The 17,925-nt window shown below is 32.7% G+C and overlaps 1 protein-coding gene across 2 annotated transcripts in view; it reads right to left on the minus strand.

Annotated features, from left to right (window-relative positions):
* Positions 1–17,925, minus strand: part of LOC150095253 (protein phosphatase 1G) — a 167,263-nt gene that overhangs the window by 5,602 nt on the left and 143,736 nt on the right. For both annotated transcript variants that reach the window (XM_090410084.1, XM_090410083.1), the window contains exon 8: positions 4,050–4,137. In XM_090410084.1, the coding sequence (XP_090266210.1) occupies positions 4,050–4,137 (88 nt within the window). The remainder of the gene's footprint in view (positions 1–4,049; positions 4,138–17,925) is intronic.

The following is a 17,925-nucleotide window of genomic DNA, read 5'->3' on the forward strand; positions in this document are numbered from 1 at the left end:
AGATTGCCTAGAGGATGGGATTCAATCAACAAAGCTGTTTCTCACAGATCTGTTATCAACAATCAAGTCCTGAATGGATAAGTGCATGATATAGGTGCAATACAGAACTTTCTTCTGAACCCAAGAAATAGAAGATAGCATGCAAAGAATGTTCATTGCTTGCTCTCATCTTACAACTGATGTATTTGGGATGGAAAAGTCAGCTTTTTGCCTCTACTGCAACTGAGATTACTATTGCTCCTAGCTTAGTTCTGGACATTGCTGAAAATTACATTTCTAACAAAAAAATCCATGTACAAGTGTATTTTTGAAAGAACCCAATCTGAAAAATAGGCAGTGGTTTGCTGCAAATGTCTTTGTGATCTTCATACTATAAGAATGACAAAAGATGATAAAGTTATCTACATAGGGACATTACTTAAGCTTAGAAATGCACCGAACTATAATTTGGCCAAATAACTAAATATTTGATGATGAGATAAATGTTTATACAATTGTATAAACATTTATCTCATCATCATCAAATTCCTGAAATGTACCCTCAAGGGGTGTACAGGATATGATAGTACTACATGAAAAATTTACATCATTACTAACTTCCTATCTACAATTTTCCTCCAAATCAACCTGTTACCTGTCAAGACCCCAACCTGGCAGAGAACACGTGTTTTGCTAATCTTTCCTCTCCCATTCTGTTTAAGTGACCATACCACCGAAGATTAGCTCTGCTAACACATTACACACCACTACACACATACTAAACAACCAGAGAGAAAAAAGGCAAGAAAGCAGACCATAAGATAGCAATTTGCTGAAAAACCTACAATGCCAAAACCCTATTGATGACACATGTTCAGAAGCAATGAAGGTGAGGAAATCTGCTGGGGCTCATGATTAGTGAAAACCATACTAGTAGTCACTGCATTAACAGTTCTCCATTACTTGAGATAACATTGAAATGAGCAATAGGTTGACAGTTTTGATAGTAGACACATACCAACTTTCTCTGTAAGTGGCTGAATATAGGACTGCATACATGCTACAAGATGATTGCCAGTTGAATATAACAATGTGGAGGTGATAAAGAACAAGTGTTAGTTCAAGAGCACAACTAGTGGGATACCTTAGGACCACAAACATTTTTTGGTATCCAGGTTGTTTTTGATACTGGCCTGGTTGGCTGAGCGGTTAGCGTATCCACTCTCCAGCCCAAAGGCATGGATGTTTGTGATTGTCTGTGGAAATATACGTGGTGGTGGCAGATGATAGATGGCATTGGTGTAGTTGTGGTTGGCAGATTGAGTGGTAGAGAGAGAGAGATGTAGAGTAGGTGTCCTCCCTCAATGAGTCTTTGGACTCCCTGGAGGTGTCACGTAATAATATCTTTCTGGCAGAATGCCACAGAAAGAATGTGATACAATGTTCCAGGTGCAGAAGGAAGTGATTTGTGTTGGTCATCTATGCATGATTTGAATAAGAAGATTAATATTAAGTGGTCAGCTTTCTATTTAGGTGATGTTGCAATACTACCATCTGAGTGGGAGTACAGATGGATATACATTGTGCCCAACAGCTTCTGTGAATGACCAGAAGGTACAATTGGCACAGGTGGTAAGTTTAATATATTTGGTACTTTCAAAATCAAACTTAGGCCTGTTAATGGTGGTTTTGCAAGCACTGTGAGCTTCAGTGAAAGTTATGAATGAGGCTGGAGTTTTTGTCTCAAGCCACTTGAAACAAGCTATTTTTCTTTGACGTCCCTGACACACTTTTTTTTTTTTTTTTTTTTTGGAAAAACATGGCTTTGATTGGAAAATTAAGGTCCTCCATTCCAACATGGATAATTTCTTTAATAAGATCATAATCATCTGGGGAATGAAAAAGTAGTGTGACTGTGGAAAGGAACGGTACAAGTGAGATCTTACCACCTGGCTTTATAGTGTCAAACGACACAAGTTTTTAAATGGCTAATGAGAGGGCTCATTAGAAATTCAACTGGGTTAAGATAATCTCGTCTATATTAAACTTGAACGAGATTGTTATCTAAGTCACCAAGAGAAGCAGTCACTTCAAGTGTATGTACCTGGAGGCAGAACTGGTGAAGAAAAGATCTGGAGCGTTGGGTGCATGAAAAGAAAAGTCAGGGAGTCTAGATGGGAGATGAACACTTTGCTTCATGTTTTCATTTAGAGAAAATAACTCTGCTTTTCTTCCAGCTTGGTCAAAGATAGATGGAGCTTTAGACATTAGAATCACCAAGGAAGATGACTTCATGTTAAGAAATTTGGCTTGCAAAAAATTAAGGTTCAATTGTAAGAAGTCAAAAGAGGTCAGAATTGGAGAAATTGCAGACACAGCAGATGAATGATACATAATGAGGCAAGGAAATCTTGAGCCATAAAATATAAAAAGGAGATTCAAGATTAGGCATTCTCAGACAAGGAATACTCGATCATACAAAAGCACGAGTATCATGCTTTTGTATGATGTGGGAGAAGAAATGGGCTGCAGTTGTTATAGCAGTATCCAAACCTTATCTGAGACAAGGTTTGGATGTTTGTAGGTGACTGAGCACATCTTTTAGATGGTTTTCATACAATAAATGTTGAAGAAAATGGATTTTTTCTTTTTTAAATTTGAATTTTTTTATTTATTTTTTTTTTTTTGAGGGAGGTTTGTTCTTTTTAACTGCAGTGACACTGTTGAGGGCACTATCATGTTAGTAATTGAGAGGTGAAACAGCAAAAAAAAAAAAAAAAGATTACGGAGAGATACTCTTTGGCATGTCACCTATACAGAGAGTATCTGGTCTCCATGCAATGTAGTGTCCACAGTGTCCTCGCATACCACTATAGTCTCTTTCCAGGCATGATCTGGTGGCAGAAATGGAAGCAAAATTATGCAACACCTGATCAGGTCTCAGGAAGCAAAAAGAGAGGAGATTTTTCTCCATAGTATGTCTGGTATATCCTTGAAAGATATCGCTCACACTTGCCTCCCAAGTAAGATGACAGAGTGTTTTACCCAGTGACGACTGTCGTTTATTACCTAAAACAACTAATCTGAATCCATCCATTTAGTTGATCAATCTTATGCCTGAGTATCCAAATCATTGTGAAAAAACAGTGGAATTTTTGTACCTAGAAAAAAATTTCCACAGTTCCACTGAAATACAATGCAATAATAATCCAAGAAAATACAGATTTTGCTGAAAGTTGATGGGAAAGTATCTGCTGCATTAACTGAGGATATGCTGTATTCTATTTCAAGGTTTTAATAAGTTTGAGGTAAGGAACAAACATGTCACTATGAATTCTTTAGTAAGTAGCAAGCATAAATTTACTATTTAGCAAAAAAAAAAATTGTAATAAGCTGGTTGAATTTTCAACTAGGCAGTAAATTCAACCAACTCAAGATATGGAACTGGCATTGTTGTATCTCTTCAAACAAAAATTATATTAGGTTTGCAGCACACACGTTTTAAAGCTGTATTCTGAATACACTGCTCAAATGGCGGTAGAAGAAACAGGAGAAAATTAAAAATGATAGTTTTGGTCTGACATGATAAATACACCTTTATTCTTCCAATAAGCAAAGTGAGGTTACACTGAAGAAAACGATCAAGTAGAGGTTTGGTCTTTCTTCTGAATAGTGCTGGTGCACACTCACTCAGCATTTTATTTCTAAATATTTGTAGATTTCATCATCATCAACAACCATGGGTCCAATGCCCGTAGGTGTCTGCTGCTATCTTGATATGATTCTTCCATTGCATTCTATTTTGCAGATTTACATAAGTATATCACTGCTCCAAAATTGTACATTATCTACCTGAAAACTTTTAGGAAAAATCCAATAATTTTTCAGTTTCTATTGTTTGCTCCTAGTGGCAAATGGTGAAAAATTGTATCTTAGTAAATTATCTTTATGAAACACAAAGTTCTGTAAACTGCAACTGTTATGTTAAGATCAAAATTTATAGTTAAGGCAAAGAAAGCAATTTTTCTGGATATACAGTATATAATTTTGAATACAATTGTGCAACCTACTTCTTCACAAATACTTGATAACTTTTTCCCGTTTTGTGATATCCTCTCCAGAATAAAGTCTACTACTTCTTGGCTGGACATGTAATTCCTGAAAGAGACAGAATTTCAGATTAATATTAATTCCTTTTGTTGTGATTATAAACTTACACTAATGTAAAACTTACACATTATAGCAGAGCAGTGTTTCTTTTTTTCATGAAAGGGAATGTTAATCAGGGTACAAACCAGGTGGTAATGTGTAAATTTTGTTACATTACAAAAGAATGTAACTACAAACCTCATTCTCATTCACAGACCAGATACTTGCAGACAGGATTTAAGAGGAAAAGAAAGCTAAAAAAAAATATTTTTCTCTTCCAACTTACTAGATAACTGAAAGAAAATGAAATAAGATTAAGTACTTTTTGCACTGCAAAGTAAAATAATGACAAAAGAAGATTTCAAAAATAATTACACTGATTTTGAAAGTAGATATAGAAATTCATAGTAGTAACCAAAATGAAATGAAAACAATTTGGCAAAATTTTCTTTCTCAAGATGACATCCAGTACCATTAGAGTAAAGAAGCAAGGTCTTAAGTTAAATATGAACAATTTAAATAAAACCGGTGAACCAGGTGAAGAACATCACTGGAAAATCCTAGCACATGGTGACAAAAAAAAATAAATGACAAAATTAATCATAAAATAAACACATTTAATCCTGTCGACTGCGGCATTGTTATTTTTTTTTTTATATACTCTTTATATATTATATTCCCTCTTTTTTTTATATATATATAATATTAACTATTTAGTCTACCGGCTGTGCCTTTGTTAATAATTATACTATATACTTATGAGGTGATTTATTATATAAATCTCTTTTACTAACAATTATTTTTATTTTGACTCCGAGTGTCCCTATATGTTATTGTATTGCACAAAAGTTCACTCCAATTGGTGCTAACTATCTCTTTCAGAATCCAACTTATCATTGACTCAAAACCAAGTACAAAATAAACACATTTAATAAAACTAAAACAATATATATACACTTCTAGCAATAATACACAACTATAACTACAGATTATATGGATCCAAGGCCTTATTTAAAAATATAAACTTACTCTTAAGACTAAACACTTTTTTTTTCACAATCACAAAAAAAAATGCTCATAGTCTTTTTCTCTTTCTGTTAAGGCTCTTTTCCCAGAAGTTATACAGCTCTATACTTCATTTTCAGGATCCTTTTCATCGATCAATGTAACACACATAAAAGTCTTCTTGACTAAATCTTGTTTCCTTTTAGTAGCAATACTCATCAGATCAGGCATCCTTAATACCTATAAATCTTCTTAATCAATATATTTTCTAAACATTCACTTTCAGGCATCCTTAATACTTATAGAACTTCCTTATCAATATTTTCTCTAAGAAAAACATTCACTTTAGAATGTAAGCAACAAGTTCTCCTTTCATTCACAATACTAAATGACAGTCTTAACTTTTTCCACTTTAAAAACTTACAGTTTCAAGATTTCCTTTTATTCATTACTTATTCCTCCTTGAAACCTATTATTTCCACTATTCCTTTTTCGGAATACACTATAAAATTTCTCCGACTGCCACACACAAAAAAATCAAGTTCCTTCTAACTTGAATATTTTCCGGCCAGTGTTCTAAAAACTTCCGAACGCTCTCTTGTTTACAACCGTTACTTGGATATGCAACGCTTTCCTTGTCAGCTGTCAATCACACATCAAATCCTCTCCGGGAGCATGCGCACTCCACAAAAAGTCAGAAACTACGTACTGCAATAAAAATGGCTGACTCGCTGTATCCATTAGCGCTAAGAGAAAGTCTTTCACAAAACACAAAATTCAACATTTTTAAACCACAACAAACTTTCTTATAAGTAACACAAATATTCAGTTTAGTAAGTACATCAAATTTTTTTTACTTCTTTACATGTTACTTCTAATATAACATTTTCATAACGAGCACATCACAAGTGCAGACATTGCGTGTATGAAAACAAAACTAACAAGCATAATTAATACGTAAAAATATTCAAAATTTTTAATATGATTATTTTTACATCAGTTTCATTTTTCTGTGAAAAAAAATTTTTTTTTAAAAAAATTTTTTTAAATATTTAATATCTAAACAAACTTTTAATATTTATTTCTAGATCTTAAAATATAACGTGATTCTTGCTGATCATTATGTATACCTTCTGAATCACTAGTTTCAGAATCATCTGACGCTAGAGATAATACTGAATTTTCTTCTCTAAATTAGTATACTTACAAATTTCATTTTTATACCTTTCAAATATTTCATTTAAACTACTTGAATTATGTCCTAAATCTACAGAATCATCACTATCAGAATCAATTTCTACAGGTTTTTGAGATTCTACAAGTTTCTGGGATTCCTTATCCTTACTAACTAAATTTGAGGTATCTTTAACTTCCCTTTTCTTGTTTAACCCTATATTTATCAACCTATGAAATTCTGTTATACTTTCATCAATGTTAGAGTCAATTTGATTATCATCATTCTTACATTGTACATCATCTGAAACATGTGTCTTAGGATTTCTAAATTTTCTTGCATTATGGTTCATTTTACCAAAATTTAATTTTTTCCTTCGCTGCATGTTTCAATTATGAGTATTAAATCTATTCCCTTTCCTATCATTTAACCTTGAATAAGATTCACAATTAGTATTAGGAAAACTACATTCATCCTTCAATATTTTATTCATATTGTCACCTAAAGTAACTAAATTTTTATTTCCCAAAAAGTACCTTTTTAATCTATCAGTGTACATTTAAAATTTTACTAGGATTATTGACATCTTGAATCCTAAAATTCACAGGAGAAAAATTGTCTAAAATTCTAAATGGACCTAAGGCTTTCCTTCCTAATTTCCCAACTCTTTTAATACTAAATTTATCATCTAACAATACTAAATCACCTGGTACAAAAGACTTATACTTTCTAAAACGATTTATATACTGTCTAGTTTTCTGAGCACTTAATTTACTTATTTCACCTACTAGTCTATGAGTAGTGGAAAACTTATCTACTACTAATTCTAAATATTCATTAATATCACTGTATCCTGTATTAGGAATAACTGAAACAAGTTCATTAGGAAAAATTGGATCAAAACCATATAAAGCAAAAGATGGTTTTTCCTTGATAGCAGAATGAAAAGCAGATCTACATGCAAATAATGTTTGAGAAATATGTGTATCCCAATCATTCATTTTAGTGTTTGCCAAATTTGAAAGTATTTGCTTTATGTTTCTATTCAGTCTTTCACACATACCATTACACTGCGGATGATAAGGTGTAAAAATCTTCTTAACATTAAGTAATTTACATAACTATAACAATAGTTCAGATGTGAAATTTGCTCCTTGATCTCAAAGTAAGGTCTGAGGTGTTCCATATCTACAAAACTATCATATTCAAAAACTTTCTTGCAATAGTTTTTGCAGATTGGTCTTTCATTGATACTGCTTCAGGAAATCTAGTTAGCATGTCTATGATTACTAGAATATACCTATTTCCTTTTTTAGTAATTGGTAGTGGACCTACTACATCAATAGCAACAACTTGAAATGGTCTAGTTGGAATTGGAAATGGTTGTAAAGGAGCTTTTCCTCTAAAAGGGGATCTTATTTGGCACTTATGGCATGATTTGACATACGTGAGTATATCACTCTTCATACCTTTCCAGATGTAATGATACTTTATTCTTTCCAAAGTTTTAGAAAACCCTTGGTGTCCTGCTAAGTCAGAATCATGGAAAGTATACATAATCCAAGGAATCATTTCAGTTGGTGCCAATATTTTCACCTTCAACTTTCCATCTTCCATTTGTCTAGATAAGAGTAACCCATCTTTATCTAAATACAAGTTTTCCAGATTCAAAAATGTATCTAGCTGAGTTTCACCTTTCAATACTGCTTCATAAATAGTTTTTAGTATGGGATCATCCTTCTGAGCTTGGACAATCTTATCCTTTTCCCAAATTTGTGAACTAAGATCCTTATTCTTTAGAGTCTCAATATTAAATACTTGATCATTATCATTAGTATCTAGAAAAACTTCAGGAGACTGCTCTAATTTTCCACTGTCACCTGATTTCCTATCCAATCAGCATTCTATTCCACACAATGATACTGTATTATCAACAAAATTACACACAAACCCATGACGTTTCAGAAAATCAATTCCAAATATTATTTGTACATTTGGATTTGAAGATTCTGGAAGAACAATTAATGGATGAGAAACTTTCAATGGAAAACAAGGAATTGAAATAAAGACATTGATTTGTTTATAAGCTGAAATTTCAGATTCAAATATTCCTTTTAACTTAATTGGATTGCTTAAAACTGAAATATCATTTGGAATTAGAGATTTAATTTTGTTAAATAAGCTATAAGAAATGAGTGAAATATGTGCACCTGTGTCAAGTAAGATTTCACAAGGTACATCTTCAATAAAAGTTTACCTTGTAAAACTGTCAAAGGATTACTTTCATTAGCATAAGGAGCTAATGCTACATCATCAAACTTTCTTTTATGGTTAGAGCTGTCTTTGGTCTTTACCCATGTTTAGTGAATAGTTTGACATTTCTGTCCTTGCCAGTATGATATTGGAATAATAACTAATTCCAGATTTACTTTTATTCTCTGATTTCTTATTTTGAAAACAAGAACTATCTCTAACATAACAATCTTTAGCAAAATGACCCTGTTTATTGCATCTAAAACATTTTGGAATGTATCTTCTATGAGATGCTTTATTCCTGTTAATGTCATCAGATTTACAAGAAAAAGATTGATTATCTGTAAGATTTTTGGATAATGTTAAATCCAACATCATCTTAAACAGAAGTTCCTGGCCTTGTACTATAGGTCTCTGTTGTCTTTCTATTTCTTCACTCATAAATGTTTTCAGTTCCTCATATTTTTCCAAATCATGTAATTTTACCCTGGAATCAGATTCTGGAATATCCTTAGTAAAATTCACAGAAGTTTCCTTAGACTTTTTCCTTTTATTTGCAACTTTACTTTTTTGAAGCTTTTCTTCTCTCATTTTATCTGTACCCACAATGCTAGGAGAATGAGTTTGATTATGCTGAAAAGAATTTACTTGCTTATTGCTTGAGGAATGAAAAATATCTCTAAATCTTTCTTCCTTTTCTTTAACAAGTTCAAAACATTGTTCAAGATTTCTAACTTTTTTCTTATATGCTGTTTCTTTTAAATTATCCTTAAGGCCAAGCCTAAATTGATTAAAGAGCAACCATTCTAAAGAGGATTTCTCTTCAGATGAAATATTAAATCCATGAGCAATGCTCCACAATCTATGATAATATTCAGAAACAGATTCCTTATTACCTTGGATACACTGTTGAATCTTCCAAATGTTAGGCCCTAATTCTCTTACATTTGAAAATTCTGATATTAGCAAACTTTTAAAGGTTGCATAATTGTCAGTATCTCTTAGTAAAGGAGATGTGTTTAAGAATGTTTTGGCTTTTCCCAACAATTTATTACAAAGTATAATTAACAAGTGAAAATCTGACCAATTTCCTAAATCTTTAATTTTTTCTGCATACCTAAAAAATGTTTCTATGCTTTCACTACTATCACCTGAGAAAGAAGGTATTACTAAGGTTGGATTTATTAACCTAAAAAATTCTTCATCATTAACTGAAGGAACTTTACTACTAATATTACTATTTTCTGTAGCCATTTTTTTTTTTATTTGAGTCAAGATTTGCCTTTTGGATTCTAAAATAGTTTTGTCATAACCAATCCTATCGTCGACTGCGCCATTGTTATTTTTTATACTTTTTATTCTATATTCCCTCTTTTTCTATATATATATATATATATATATATATATATATATATATATATATATAAAATATTTAGTCTACCGGCTGTGCCTTTGTTAATAATTATACTATATACTTATGAGGTGATTTAATATATAAATCTCTTTTACTAACAATTATTTTTATTTTGACTCCGAGTGTCCCTATATGTTATTATATTGCACAAAAGTTCACTCCAATTGGTGCAATGACTTTAACTATCTCTTTCAGAAGCCAACTAATCATTGACTCAAATCCAAGTACAAAATAAGCACATTTAATAAAACTAAAACAATAAATATACACTTCTAGCAATAATACACAACTATAACTACAGATTATATGGATCCAAGGCCTTATTTAAAAATATAAACTTACTCTTAAGACTAAACACTTTTTTTTTCACAATCACAAAAAAAAATGCTCATAGTCTTTTTCTCTTTCTGTTAAGGCTCTTTTCCCAGAAGTTATACAGCTCTATACTTCATTTTCAGGATCCTTTTCATCGATCAATGTAACACACATAAAAGTCTTCTTGACTAAATCTTGTTTCCTTTTAGTAGCAATACTCATCAGATCAGGCATCCTTAATACCTATAAATCTTCTTAATCAATATATTTTCTAAACATTCACTTTCAGGCATCCTTAATACTTATAGAACTTCCTTATCAATATTTTCTCTAAGAAAAACATTCACTTTAGAATGTAAGCAACAAGTTCTCCTTTCATTCACAATACTAAATGACAGTCTTAACTTTTTCCACTTTAAAAACTTACAGTTTCAAGATTTCCTTTTATTCATTACTTATTCCTCCTTGAAACCTATTATTTCCACTATTCCTTTTTCGGAATACACTATAAAATTTCTCCGACTGCCACACACAAAAAAATCAAGTTCCTTCTAACTTGAATATTTTCCGGCCAGTGTTCTAAAAACTTCCCGAATGCTCTCTTGTTTACAACCGTTACTTGGATACGCAACGCTTTCCCTGTCAGCTGTCAATCACACATCAAATCCTCTCCGGGAGCATGTGCACTCCACAAAAGTCAGAAACTACGCACTGCAATAAAATGGCTGACTCGCTGTATCCATTAGCGCTAAGAGAAAGTCTTTCACAAAACACAAAATTCAACATTTTTTAAACCACAACAAACTTTCTTATAAGTAATACAAATATTCAGTTTAGTAAGTACATCAAATTTTTTTACTTCTTTACATGTTACTTCTAATATAACATTTTCATAACGAGCACATCACAAGTGCAGACATTGCGTGTATGAAAACAAAACTAACAAGCATAATTAATACGTAAAAATATTCAGAATTTTTAATATGATTATTTTTACAACATCCAGTACCATCAGAGTAAAGAAGCAAGGTCTTAAGGTAAATATGAACAATTTAAATAAAACCGGTGAACCAGGTGAAGAACATCACTGGAAAATCCTAGCACATGGTGACAAAAAAAAAAAAAAAAAAAAAAAGTAACTATATCTATCAGAAAAAGTATTATCCAATTTATCAGCCCCTTCCATACTTGCATAATAAAAGTAAGCAGCAATCAATAAAACAATTTGAATATTCTTCATAGAAATTTCTTCACGGGCACTTAGAGATGTCTATACTGCATTTATTAAGTATACTACAAGTATATATAACAATTCTGAAATGTATGTAGTGATACAATGAATTTATTTTTTGTAAACTTGATGTTCAATTTCTTAATATAATTCTTGATAACTGTACGCCTAATTACTGTGATCTCTAAATTATCTGACCTTCAAATAAATGAACCTTCAATTAATCAACCCTTGAATGAGCTCTGTGTGTCTGTCTGTGTCAACTACCTAGTACAACACCAGAATTGCACTTTCAGTTACCCAACCCTGCTGTTATCTGACCAGTAAATTGGTCTCCCAGTGTATTTGGATAATTGGGGAATTACTGGACCCACCAGATGGTTAATCAGTAGCAAACCAAAGGAGACACATTTATTTAGTCAACTTTCTTACTATAATCCTTAGAGAGCTAAGGAGGAAGGTTAACAATCTACTCTTGAGGAAAAATAAATGAGTAACCAAATCTCTAATTACAATATCCTCCAGAGAAATTTTAGCATAATTTTGTGTTACTAAGGTGCAATAAGAACGCTTAAGGATTTCTGTACTTCCCTTATTAACTGCAACAGAACATATAATTCTTAAATCAATGTACTGATGCAAACTCTAACAGGGTTTACAGACAGACATCCTCACTTTTGCCAAGACTATTTTTCCTGACAACATAGAAATAATAATTAGAAAAGTGAATTAGGGAGAAATAGAATTAGAGGAGAGCAAATAACTGGCACATTAAAAAATGTTGGGAAGCATTCATATTATTCAAGAAATATCAACAGATATTTCTTATATTTTTCTGAAACATTTCACCATCTTCACGATTGACAGAAGTTACACTAATAAGAAACATACCAGCACCACCAAGAGGTTTAACAGTTATGTGGTAAATATACTGATTAATAATGTGCAAAATATACTGATTACATCTTATCTATCTTATTTCCTCAGCCATATAGCTGGTGTGTGTGTGGGGGGGGGGAGCTATATCTACCATACTATGGAGAGGATTATGAGCAAGGTAGTTTCCTATTGCCTTCCTTACCACAGTATATTTATGACTGTAGCCGTGCGTGTTCACGGGACCGGCTTACCAGAGGGATGAAACCTGAGTTACCAGGAGAAAAAACCCACCTCTGTATGAGACCAGTTAACTCACCTTTAGTCAAAAGAGGCCAGATAAGTTCCTCACGTCACTGATGGGAATCAAATCCAGGTCTTTTCGACCAAAGGGCTTCGTATGTACTGACTGAGCTATGGAGGCTCCCACTGATTACATATCTTGTGCGAAATCTCATAGAATAGAATTTTTACTTAGATCAGAAAAAAAGGATTGCTAGTTTAATGTATCATTTAAAGATGAAGATTTTATTTATTTAGAAATCTGGCTTTTTAGATATATCTAGATATAGGATACATGAATAGTTTTATTGTAATCTCATGTGGGGGGGGGGTCATTTTATCCATTGTTTTGTTGTAGTCATTAGCTAAAAAAAAGTGTAACACAAATAATTGAGTTCTGCAGCAAGAGCTGCATTACTGGAATAGCTCGGATCTTAACATACATTGCTGGGCTGGGTGATGTTCATGTGAGACTATTCCTTGCTTTCTAGAAAGAGGAAAAGATAATCAACTATCTGCAAATATGTGACTAACATGTCTGGGAAGGTCAGGCAGTTATTTCATTTTTATTTTTCTGGGAAAATGTATTTTAGGATGTTGCCCATTTAAATACATTAAAAAATACAACATATCTGGAAACTTGGGGCATTCACCCACAAAATAAACAAACTGGCTTCAAGAACATGCACAATTTACAGATATACTACACTGGCCTCATAGCTTTGGTTGTTGCAGCTATCATCCCAAATAACAACCACCAGAGTAAAGGTCCGAGTGTGGAGCCATGTGGAGGGCTTTGTTCACGAAGTGTTTAATACTTAATTAGTTGTTCAATAGTTATATACATAGACAGTACACCATTATATGGTATAAATGAGACACATATAAATAATACATAGGCTGTATTTAAGCACATGTTAGCAGTTTGCAGGAAGATGGTTTGATGTAGTCAGGTATAAGACAAAGGTGCACACCGTGTACGCTGTTATTATAAGGATCACATTATGAAGAAAATGTCTCATTAAACCTAATCTCAGCTCTTAGCATTATGCAGATTATGGTATACTTTTAAATAAATAAAGTACGTCTTTAGGATTCTTTAAATCAGAGGTTCTCAACCTGGTTGTGGTCACGGTACATTCAAGATTGGGAAGAGAGTGGCGGGCACCAATATTTTTTTGTATGAGAATTTATACTTGCTTATATCAAATGATAACAATTAACAAATTAACTATCAAAGCAGGATAAATACACATGTAGCAATTATTATACATACAACTAAATTAAACCATCACACAATAAAGCAAAAATATTTCTCTTTATGCTAGATAAAACAATAGTCTTCTTCCCAATGGTTGTTGAATTTATAAGTTCATTGTTTTTTATTTGGATTACTCATTTTGGATCAAAATTTTTAAACACGAGAACACAATGTATGGTCAAAGCATGCTGGTACCAGTAAGGTGGTGACACATCCCTCAAGTGCATGGTTTCCAGTATACTAAATACATAAAACATACGCACAAAATTTTCACTGGTAATACTCGCACTCAAAGACAGAGGAATTACAAAATTTTCATAATATAACATAAATTTTAACATGTTTTACGATTTCAACAAATATTATTACTAGGAGAAGACATATTTTCCAGTTTTAATCCCCCCCCCTTTATTTAATAATTGACAGCAGATGCATGCAAATAGTTCTGTGGGCACAAATGTGACTGCAGGCATAGGAAAGAACTGCTGCCTTAAATGAACTGAATGAATGCTGTAACAAAGTTGGTATGAAACTCTTCAAGAAAAGGCAGATTATGAAAATAAGAAAAACTGAAAATATCAATTGCATTCTCAATAGAGAACCTATAAAACAAGTAAAATATTTCACATATTTAGGAACTATTTTTACAGTATAATAGTGAATTAAATATGAATAGAACAGAGCTGCCTGGTGTATGGAAATCAAATGAAATTTAGAGGGATAAGACAAAAAATTTTTCTTCAAATTTTATCTTACACAGCTGCAAATTTGGTTAGAAATAAAAAACATAATGAAATTATAGAGATCACAGATATAAAATTTCTGAGAAACATGAGGAACAAAAAGATGATATCAATGGCAAAATCTTATAAAAAAAATGAAGGTGCTAGGAAAGAACTTCACACCATCATTTCAGAAATGTAAGTAGAGCTAATCTAAGTGTGGTAAACAGAATGCAGGAGGAAAAGTTAGCAAAACAAATATTTAACACCAGAATGGCAGCAAAAATATGAAGAGGAAGAACGCATTCTGAGTGGATGGATGCAGTTAGAGGTGTCTTAAAAGTCCTGACAAACAATAAGACTAATTTGGAAGAAAATTGTTGATAGGACATTATTAATAACGTAAACATCCCTTTAAGGAACATAATGAGGAAATTAATGATGACAATGATTAAATATGTAACTCAAAACTAATATTTCTTTTACTTTTTTAAAGCTGCCACATTTCATTATTATAGATTACATACATATGAAGATAAAATTATCAAAAAAAAAAGACCCACTTACCTGCATACCATGACATTGTTAATTGTAAATATAACAAGTACAACATGCTATGTTCTGTGCATGCTGTTTATTTTATATGAAACTGGAATACAACTGAATTGCTTGGGATGTGAAAGATTTGTTATGCACAACCACGAAGTACATATAATAAAATCAAAAATAACTACAGAAAGCATTTATCAGTAATTTATGGTACAGCTGATAATGCTGAAAATGTCCCAACAGATGGTGTCATTTAGAACTGTGATTATATTATAAAACTGTGTTCTGCAATTGCATATTTGAATAGTAATATCCCCTTTAATAGTTCCAACACTGTGTTATAGATATAATTTACCTAGTAAAATGGTCCTAATGAAACAAACTTAAATTACTCAAATTTTAATAAACGTATCAATACAAATGTTTTCAATTCCAACCAGTCAGCAGAGATAATTATAATTTCAAAGTGTCTATTTTGCCAACAGTGTCTATTTAGAAGAAAATACTGGTCTTGAAGGTAAGACTGAAAACCACTGCAATACATACTTATATGGCCAAATAAATGATCACACTATGATCACACTAACGGGCTCTTATTATATGAATATAGTGCATAGACATATGAACCATTGAAAAAGTTTCTCTCTCAGGCACGCACACCATATTTACTCAAATATAACTTGCCCTCATGTATAACTCGTACCGCTGATTTTACTTTATATAGAAAAAAGAAATTAAAAAGTTTCGCATATACCTCGCACACACAAAAAAAGTTTAAACACTTTGAAAAGTTCTCAGCCTAACAATGAAAAAACAAATTTATAATTTCTAAGTTATTTGTATTTTTCAACATAATCTCCCTTAAGACTAATAAATTTATTCCAGCAATGCTCCAGTGCCTGTAGTGGTTCTCGGTAAGATCTGCAAAATACCCATCTACAGCTGCAATCACCTCTTGATTCGAAGAAAAATGCTGACCAGCGAGGAAGAGTTTTAGTTTTGGGAAGAGACAGAAGTCAGAGGGAACCAAATCTGGGGAATAGGGTGGATATTTCAACAATTCATAGTGCAGATCCCTTAATTTTCCCATTGCCAAACACTTTTGTGGGCAGGTGCATTGTCCTGATGAAAGATGATTTTTTTCTTTTGCAAACCGGGTCTTTCCTCACAAATTTTTTCGTCTGGTCTGGTTAAAAGATCGGAATAATATTCCCCAGTTATTGTTTTACCCTTTTCAAGTTAATTAATAAACAAAATGCCTTTAGCATCCCAAAACACACATGCCATGACCCTTCCTGCTGATGGAACTGCTGTTTGGATTCTGGTGTGTTATAGTGAATCCAAGTCTCATCCATAGTAATAAATCGACGCACAAAATCAGTTTTAGTCTTGTTAAAATGCTCCAAGCACTGTTAAGAGATTTTCATGCGAGTGCGTTTTTGATCTGCTGTGAACAGATCGGAGTCCATCTTGCACAAGCTTTTTCATATGCAATTATTCATGCAAAAATATCCTACACGTTCTTTTGAAATGCCCGTAGTATCAGCAATTTTACGCACTTGGAACTCGCTGATCATCCAATACCATATTGTACGCCAATGATTTCTGGTGTTGTTACACTTTCTGGGCGTCCTTCACATGGATCATCTTCAAGGCTAGTACAGCCATGTTTAAACTCGGCAGCCCATTTCTTAATTGTCGAAAACAAAGAAGAAGAGTGCCCATAAACGTTTTATGAACTTCTAATGAATTTCTTTTGGCATTAAACCTTCTTTTACAAAGAATTTTATAACTGCACGATACTCAATTTCATCCATTTCAAGGGGTACAGACAACACTTTTGCTTCAGACAGCTGTATAAAACAATTTACTTGCAATTTCACATGGATGCTTATGGCAGATGTACCAACTTAGGGAAAAAAAAAAATCGTGCCAATAGTGTTGTCATCTATGGTTGAGGCGGAGAACTTTTCAGACCACTCTCGTATATAACATGCAGAATTTAACTAGTAATTCATTCTGAGACCTGAAATATATGTGCTTGGCAGCTAATATATCTAGCTTTCTCAGAAGCTGAAAAGCAAAGGAGGTATAGAAGTTTTCCAGTGACTACACTGCATAATTCAGAGGGCCTGGTCAGAAGGTCGAATTCCAGATGACTGGAGTAGAACTTTCATAGTACCCGTCTATAAAAAAAAAAGGGAATAAAGCTGAATTTAAAATTATATAGAAATTTCTCTACCAAGTGTTCCATAAGATGAGAGTAAGATGTAGAAAGTTTTTTACCTTGGATATATACTAATAAGGTCAAAAGCACCTTGTGGCAACTTGTTTAGGTAAAATTTATAAGTTCTGCATTACTTCAACCTTGGCGTTTTTAGGTCTGACTCCCACTGATGAGACCTCAATAAAGGTCGAAACCGGTCTGGGTAGTGACCCTTGCCTTTAATGCATAGCATCATACATCTCCTCAAGGGGATGTGCTTTGCATTAGAGGAAAATACTAAGGAAAGTGATCGGAACTTACTCTACCTTTACCATGAGTTGCCTCAGACTTGCACTATGTGCAGGCACAAACTTGACTTACTTGTCTGTTTGCTTACTTGGGAAAAAAGGATTAAAACCTAGCTTATAAAATTGCTTGGTATCTTAAACAAAGTGTTCCATAAGATTTATGCAAGCATACTTGAAAAGAGGCTGAGAAAAATTGTATCT

This window comes from Typopeltis vanoorti, chromosome 20 (genome assembly GCF_054136105.1).
Source record: "Typopeltis vanoorti isolate ZY-2024b chromosome 20, IOZ_Tvanoo_1.0, whole genome shotgun sequence".
NCBI lineage: Eukaryota > Metazoa > Arthropoda > Arachnida > Uropygi > Thelyphonidae > Typopeltis > Typopeltis vanoorti.